The sequence below is a fragment of the Jatropha curcas genome, chromosome 8 (assembly GCF_041381405.1).
Source record: "Jatropha curcas cultivar XTBG-Jc1 chromosome 8, XTBG_Jcur_1.0, whole genome shotgun sequence".
Classification (NCBI taxonomy): domain Eukaryota; kingdom Viridiplantae; phylum Streptophyta; class Magnoliopsida; order Malpighiales; family Euphorbiaceae; genus Jatropha; species Jatropha curcas.
In genome coordinates this window covers 3,179,842-3,188,165 of record NC_143158.1, presented here as the reverse complement: position 1 = coordinate 3,188,165, position 8,324 = coordinate 3,179,842, and the positions used below count along the sequence as shown (strand labels likewise).

Below are 8,324 nucleotides of genomic sequence, written 5' to 3'. Positions count from 1 at the left end.
CAAAGTTAAAGTGAATTTTCAAAATGAAAACTGTCTCAAATTAAATATAGTTCAGAATCTAATTAGTTCGATCAGTTTTACATACACTTTTAGGTTGATCAATTTAAGCCTCTTACTAAAAGAAAAACCGAATAAAAAAATTCATTTTATCCATACAAACTAAAAACCAACCTAAATCAGTTTTACCTGATGCTTTAATATCAATAAAATTAGAAAACATCCCTAAAATTGCAAAGTGACATAAGTTCTCTTTTTTTAGAGAATTTTAGACCATTAATTAATATAATATTTAATTCATTAATCTAGTAATAATGTTTTTGAACATATTGAATAATTCTAGCTAAGTGCAAATTTGACAAAGTATATTGTACAATTCCTTTCTACTTACTATTTATCATTTTCTTTCTCTCTCTGTTCTTAGTTATTCGATATGGGATAAATTGTTTAAACGCGTGTATATATATTCCACATGAATATATTTAAGAGAAAATTAAAGAAATATCAAATTTCACATAAACTATTAGATCAATTAAATATTTATTATTCTTATTATTGTGTAAGAATTTTTTACCTTTATTGCCATAATCCAATTATTTCTAAGAGTATTATAAAAGAAAAATATCACATATTATTTTCTATAATAAAAAAATATTAGGTAACTATTTTTTATTTTAGATAATCGTCTATAAGAAAAAAAAAAGTGAAAAAATCAATTAAATATTCTCGAATACACCACTTTATCATTTATTATTTTTTCATAGAAAGAACAAAAAGAAAGTTAAATAACAGAATATTTATATGTAATATAATTTCAAAAATTTATATTTAAAGATTTATTCTATTTGAAAATTTATTTTTAAAAAATATATCAAATCAAATCATAAAAATAAAAAAATATTAATAAAAAATATATTTTTTATTTTATCTCCCTCCTAAATAAAATACTTTAAATTATAATTAAAATAAAATTAAATAAATGATAAATTTAAAATATAAAAATTTTCAAATGTGTCATTACTATATATATTTATTAAAAAATAAATTATATCCTAAAAGTGTAATTTTTAATTGGCCATCATTAAAGTTATTTTATAACATTTTAAATTTCATTAAGAGTGAACTAGATAATTTCATTATTTTAACTCATTTTCACTTTTATATATAGTATAAATTATTAAGGATGATATATATAATCCCATTATTTTCTCTCGTTCCCACTTTTACATACAGTATAGAAGTATAGGTAAATAGATAATAGGAATATTCTAATTTATTTTGTATTTAATATCACATTACTTTCGAATATTTTAACTTATATAAAAATCCTATTAAGGAAAGGATATGGACAAAAATGTCTTTTCAGTCCCAAGAGCCCCAATTTTACAGAAATACGGCATATACCTTTCACAAGCTGAAAATTAAAATCTACGGTGCCGATAAATAAGCAATATTTCTGGTCATTGATGCCTTACATATTCTGTTACATTTTTTCTTTTTTTCCAACAGCCAACCCATCGTTGAACACACAAACTCCCTAGTCCCTACAGTTTACAGAGACAGATATTAATTAAGGAAAAAAAAAAAAAAAAGAACAGAAAAGAAAAAGAAGGGAAGAGCACTTGTCACTCTGCATATCAGAACTGCACAAAACTTGGCGTCTCGAAACGGCACATATTAACACCTAAGAAAGAGAGCGGAACCGAGGGAGAACAGAGATCGAATGCGACCTTTCTCTTTGGGCTCTCTCTACTTCTTCAATCATCTCTTTCATTGTTCAGTCTTCAGTATTCTCTGATTCTTCATTTCTCGATTGACATTTTCTTTATTCGTTTTTTCTTTTTTTGACTTCTGGATTTGAAGTATCTGTGGAAGTGGTTGAGAGAGAAATGATGGGGTCAGCTTCGTTTGCATCTCCGTTGTGCACGTGGCTGGTGGCTGCGTGCATGTCGGTCACGTGCGCCAAGGAGAACAGGACCGCTCCACACGCGTTCCATTCATCGCAACCTAGTAACAGACTCAGTCGCTGGGCTCGCAGAAGAAAGACACTTCACGCTCAATATAATAGCGACAGTAGTAATAGTATTGCAGCTGGTGGTGGTGGTGGTGGTGGTGGTGGTTACAGTACGGAATTCCTTTCCAATAGTTTGGTCTCTACCTTGTGTGGATCCAGTTTTCAAGGATTGATGTCTTCTTGCTTAGCGTTTGAGCCTTGTAGTCAATACTATAGCTCTAATGGCCTCTTTCGATCCAGAAATCTTAATCGCAAGCAGCGAAGACTCAATCGGCTCGCTCTTTCTGGTAATTAGTTTTTTGATTCGTGTGCAGTTTGTTTGTTTTTAAGTCTAGTTCTATATTTTACTTATTTGGATTTTTGTTTATATTTGATGTTAATTACTACTCTGATTTAGTTATTAATTTTTTAATGCTTCTGTTGTTCTGTTTCATTTTGTTGCATTCTACAATTGAAATCTTGATTTCCTCGTTTTCGTCGATTACTGAAAGTTCACACGAAGCATAAAAAAATTAATCTACGAATTGAAGTGAGTGAAGCGGTTTAGCTCAGTCTTGTAATTGATTTATTCCTTACTTACTAGGAGTAATTGTTTGAACTTGCTAGGTACAGTTTTTTAATTTATTAAGATATGGACTAGAGTAAAGGCCAGAAGTGAACACTTGGTAGTTTTACATGCATGATTTGGTCCCATGCGGTGTGTTCTTTCACATGGAATGCATGTTTGTACCTCTGTGAGGTCCTCATTGATCAATTCTCAAAAATCGTGCCTCATTTTCTCTCTTTCATGTGATAATTGCTGCTTTCTTGCTATCTAACACGTGTATTTGGGCATTAACTACATGCATATGACACATACACACTATTTTTGGTTTATCAATACAAAAATTTTAGGAGAAGCCATGGCAATAGCTGTGCAACCTGAAAAGGAAGTTGCAACAAAGAAGAAACCAGCTACGAAGCAAAGGCGAGTGGTTGTCACTGGAATGGGTGTTGTGTCACCCCTTGGTCATGAACCAGATGTCTTCTACAACAATCTTCTTGAAGGAGTTAGTGGCATAAGTCAGATAGAGGCTTTTGAATGTGCCCAATTTCCAACGGTAGGTTTTATTTAAGATCTCTTTCTTCTTCTGCTGATTTCCAACAACTTCGCTCTTAGAGTTTTTTTCTCTTCTTTTTGGTTGCGTCCTCTAATTTTTGCCAGAGGATTGCTGGAGAGATCAAGTCTTTCTCAACTGATGGATGGATTGCACCAAAACTTTCCAAGAGAATGGATAAGTTCATGCTATACATGCTTACTGCTGGAAAGAAAGCCTTGGCTGATGGTGGTATCACTGAAGATATAATGGATGAATTGGATAAAGCTAAATGTGGAGTTTTGATTGGCTCTGCAATGGGTGGCATGAAGGTAGTAACTATGAGATTCCTGAGGGTCTATACACATTACTATATGATATTAAATACTGGGTAGCTAAGCATCTTAACAAAGCCACTCCAAAACCAATTTTGATTTTATATCCGATGACAAGCACCAGCGAGTCTGTATATTATACCCTCACCAGCTATTGCCTAGTCAACTTAGAGATGACACCAGATTTTTTATGCTTTAGAAAAATGAGAGCCGATGCTGCTTTCAACATTTACTTTTCCCCCTGGTAGAATACCTGGCCAAGTCTCTCTTTTGACAATAACAATCTTGTTCATTCCTATAAGAGCATCTTTGTTTAGTAAAACTGTGCATCCAAGCTACATTACCCTATATGAGAGCCGTAGAGCCTTTAGACATGCAAAAAAGCTATTCATTATAATCGATTGCTTGTTTGGGTGATCTTAAACAGGTCTTCAATGATGCAATTGAAGCACTAAGGGTATCATACAGGAAGATGAATCCTTTCTGTGTACCTTTTGCAACTACAAATATGGGTTCCGCCATGCTTGCAATGGACCTGGTAAGCTGCAATTTACAGGACATGCAATATGAAGACTAAGTGGTATGTATTTTAGTAATTGGAATGTGATTTTTAAAAATTTATTGCAGGGTTGGATGGGGCCAAACTATTCAATCTCCACTGCCTGTGCTACCAGCAATTTTTGTATATTAAATGCAGCAAACCACATTATTAGAGGCGAAGCCGTGAGTATCTTGCAGTCAATAGACATTGAAAGATGCATGAAATATTGATGTTACCAAGAAATGTATATCATTTTTTCCCCTGAAATCGTTTTGAACTAGCAGGATATCATGCTTTGTGGAGGCTCAGATGCGGCAATTATACCTATTGGTAGTTCCTTCATCCCTAAGTTTTGTGCTACCCATGCTTCATCTTGGGCGTCGCATGTGCTTGGCATTCAATGTTTCTCATCTTTGAAACAGGTTTGGGAGGTTTTGTGGCATGCAGAGCACTTTCGCAGAGGAATGATGATCCAGCAAAAGCTTCACGACCTTGGGATATGGTGATTTATTAATATTCCTTGTGATCCTTGTTTTTTTAACCCTCTTGCCACCTACCATTTTTTCACTGTCCATATCTCAAAACTTGTGAAAAGTTATTATTGAAATATGGAATTACTTAAGTCAGTGAAAGAAGGATCTGGTAAATGTAATTGCATCAAATTGCTGTAAATGATTGCTATTTTCATAATTGAATTGCTAGAATTTGTATTTTATCTGTGACTTTGTGGATCATATGGTTCCATTTCTCAATTCTCTTGTATTGATTGTACTGGTTCCAATGTCATCTTGAAGAAGTTCTAAATCCGAGTTTCTGTATTTATGGAGTATCTAAAGTTTCTGAAGAAGTCATTGATATTATTTGTGTGAATGCTGTAATTGGAGTTCATTACTGAAAGGCTTAAATATTTGTTTCTCGCTCGATATCTGATCCTGAGTTGAATTATCTACTTTGGTGGTAAACAGAATAGGGATGGATTCGTCATGGGAGAAGGAGCTGGCGTTCTGCTTTTAGAAGAACTAGAACATGCTAAGGTATTCCTGATTTTACTCAAGAAAGCCATGCCAAGAGCCCATTCTCAACTTGGTGTCAGTATTTAATTCCTATCTTTCTAGCCTATTTGGGCTACATTCTCTGGTCACTCCTTTATATGGCACAATTTTTACTTCCATCCTTCGCCTTTCTCATTCTCAAATTGACATGCACCTTCATGTTTCATGCACTTGAGTTTCTCTTGTCCTAATTATTATTATTATTATTATTATTATTATTATTATTTTGTAAATTAAAACATAGTGGAGTAAACCATAAAATTGTAATGAAAATTTTTTTCCATGATTAGTTAATGGAAAGTTTAATTTATGATATTGCAGAAAAGAGGTGCAAATATCTATGCAGAATTTCTTGGAGGAAGCTTTACTTGTGATGCATATCACATGACTGAACCACGTCCTGATGGTAATTTGTAGAGCTTCTAAATTACTTGCAATTTTACACTGTTGCATTCTTGTGGTACATGGAAACTATATATATATATATATATATATATATATATATATATATATATATATACACTGAAGAATATATTCGTCATTCCGCTTTGCTACCTTCTTTGTTTCCTATTTTTAGGATTCTTTTGTGGCTAATCAAATGTGGTAACAATTGTAATTGATGTCCGAATCTAGTTGATATTGGATTAATGGACAGACCATTACTTTCATTTTCTAACTGCTTCTGCCTTTATTATGGTAGAGTGTCAGCCTTTCACAGGTTTCCATACTGAGAACAGTAGTAGGGAATAGCATAACCCTTTTGCCAACTCTTGAGAAAGGCTGTTCAGAATAAATTATTTCAATGTTCTATCAAGGCTGTCCTAAATTAAGCAAAATGTAGGAAATAAAATGTATCCTCACAATTTGAGTTGCATCCTGCTCCATTATTCAATGGAACTACTTCAGAATCCAATCAGCTGTTATTTGTTAATGTAAATTTGTGTTAGTAGAATGTAATATTTAATATATGTAAGGTGCAAGTACATTAGGGGCATGTTGATTGTGAACTATCAGTTCAAGATTTTATGATATATCTTTGCTTGGGTCTTTATGACATGCTGATGCTCTACATGCCCTATTGTACATGCCATGCAGTTTATTCTGTGATCTAGCATGCACATTGCTTCTTTCTTGCTGAACCATCGCTAGGTTTCTGATTCTCTTTGCATTATGAGTTCCTTTAGGGGAAATTGTTTAGTATTGAATTTTGTTAAATTTATAGTTGCAACATACATTATTTATGGAAATATTCTTTTTTGAGCTCATCAATCAACTCTAATCAATCATCATTCTATAAATCATGGCAAGAAATGAGTAATTTCTACTGGATCTTGCTATGTGGCACATACCATTGCTGTGCACAGTATTCTGTGCTGCCTAGTATCTAACGTCCGTTTCCCCACCAAACAGGAATTGGTGTCATTCTCTGTGTAGAAAAGGCATTAGCACAATCTGGGGTATCCAGGGAGGATGTGAACTACATAAATGCGCATGCTACATCCACCCCAGCTGGTGATATTAAAGAGTTTGGGGCTCTCATGCATTGTTTCGGGCAAAATCCCGGGGTAAGCAAGATGTATTCTTTATTTATTATGTGCATTGAACCTTCTAACATTACTAGATTGTAATGCATCATAAGACTCTCTCCATTTACAGCTGAGGGTGAACTCCACAAAGTCTATGATTGGTCATTTATTGGGAGCAGCCGGTGCTGTGGAAGCTATTGCTGCAATACAGGTAACCAGTTTCTAATGGTAGTTGGTAGTTATAACTGCTATGATATTTTTTTTTTTTTTTTTGAAAATCATTTCTTTTGTAATAAATATTGTGAAATCAAACTAGTATACTTGCAAAAAGGGAGAGGAGAAAGTTACTTCATGCTTTACGCAGCAAAGTATATGGATTAAACATTTCCCAGGGAATGTAAATTTTAAGGCCAAACCACCTTAAAAATCCACAACTTCGATGCTCATGTCAATTCTGGTGTCGGCTTTTTACGTTTTGGATTATGCCCCTAACTTTAATATGGTGTCAATTGTAGCTTTTCATTGTATTAGACTTGGATTGTTGTGTCTTTATGAACATGATGTGGTAGACTTACATGTTCAAGAACTCTGGAATAGACGTGACAAACATTACTCAAAAATAACAGATATCATGTTAGCATTTGTTAGGTTTATTTGAATTTCAAGTGTTTAGGAAAAAAAAAAGAAAAAGAAAAAAAGAAAGAAAGATAAAGAAATGGTTCTTAATATTTTATTGGTTACTTGTATAGGCGATACGGACAGGATGGGTTCATCCAAACATTAACCTGGAAAATCCAGACGAAGGCGTGGTATGTTTCCTTCTACTTTTTAGTTTACATATGCTTTGTGGTGCGGTTTACTTCTTGACCCCCCGGCAAAATCATGACTGGTTAGTTTTTCAATTATTTTACCAACTCCCTCAATTCAGGATACAAATGTCCTGGTTGGCCCAAAGAAAGAGAGGTTGGATGTTAAGGTTGCCTTGTCAAATTCATTTGGATTTGGGGGCCACAACTCATCAATCGTTTTTGCGCCGTACAAGTGAAGTAGAGCTACTTCAACCTCACTGTATTAATGTTGAAGGTGTGTAGATAGTATTCTTTTTCTTCGTTCAATTTTGGTAATTTGATATAAGAAAAGAGAACAAACCAATGGCAGGTTATAGAATACTAAAATCCTAAATGAATATGTTTATTAGTATATGAGTTTTATAGTCTCATCCTGCCATTGCTGTGCCATGGTGATAAAATAACCTTACTAATATAAGTAGTTGATACCTTTATGATTAGCTCTGTTTTGCCACTCATTCTAGTAAGTAGCTATAACTAAAATTAAAATGCAAATGAAATCCTGTGTCCAGTATCATGTTCAATCATTTGGGCGATTTTGACATTTTTAATATTACTGATTGGACAGATAATCTTGAGAGGATAAGTAAATTTCGTTCATTGGTTGGAAAGAAGAATATTCAGACTCAATCAAGAGGGAAATACTCACATATATTGTCTTCAGATTTGTCTCGTGGGTAGGGCTTGATCAACTTTTGAACCATTGAATCACCACCAGTAACAGTCACCTTGTTTTTGTTCCATATAAAAGTAGATGGGTAACCCCTTGTTTTAATAGTCAATTGTAATGAATTTTGAGTTAGCAGTTGACTAGGTTATACTAATGTAATGGTTATTTATGAGCATATTTCTGTTTTCTTTAGCATGTTCTTATCTGTACAATTCCTGTATCCTTATCAGGGTAAATTAGCATAAACTGTGTTCTTTTTTTCCTT

The 8,324-nt window shown here is 33.5% G+C and overlaps 1 protein-coding gene across 2 annotated transcripts; it reads left to right on the top strand.

The window, feature by feature from the left end:
- The first annotated feature begins 1,482 nt into the window (after window positions 1-1,482).
- On the top strand, window positions 1,483-8,321 carry FAB1 (fatty acid biosynthesis 1). Of its 2 annotated transcripts, XM_012221721.4 has the most exons (14): window positions 1,483-2,298; window positions 2,906-3,111; window positions 3,216-3,419; window positions 3,850-3,960; window positions 4,050-4,145; window positions 4,248-4,293; window positions 4,386-4,465; window positions 4,929-4,997; window positions 5,337-5,421; window positions 6,426-6,580; window positions 6,672-6,752; window positions 7,291-7,350; window positions 7,470-7,624; window positions 7,958-8,321. In XM_012221721.4, the coding sequence occupies exons 1-13, from the start codon at window positions 1,887-1,889 to the stop codon at window positions 7,584-7,586; spliced, it is 1,722 nt and encodes a 573-aa protein (XP_012077111.1). In that variant the 5' UTR covers window positions 1,483-1,886; the 3' UTR covers window positions 7,587-7,624; window positions 7,958-8,321.
- Window positions 8,322-8,324: the final 3 nt, after the last annotated feature.

Coding starts and splice junctions, on each gene's coding strand:
- FAB1 (XM_012221721.4), top strand. CDS start 1,887: ATGATGGGGTCAGCTTCGTTTGCATCTCCGTTGTGCACGTGGCTGGTG. Junction 4,466..4,928: donor CTTCACGACCTTGGGATATG/GTGATTTATTAA, acceptor GGTGGTAAACAG/AATAGGGATGGATTCGTCAT. Junction 5,422..6,425: donor GACTGAACCACGTCCTGATG/GTAATTTGTAGA, acceptor CCCACCAAACAG/GAATTGGTGTCATTCTCTGT.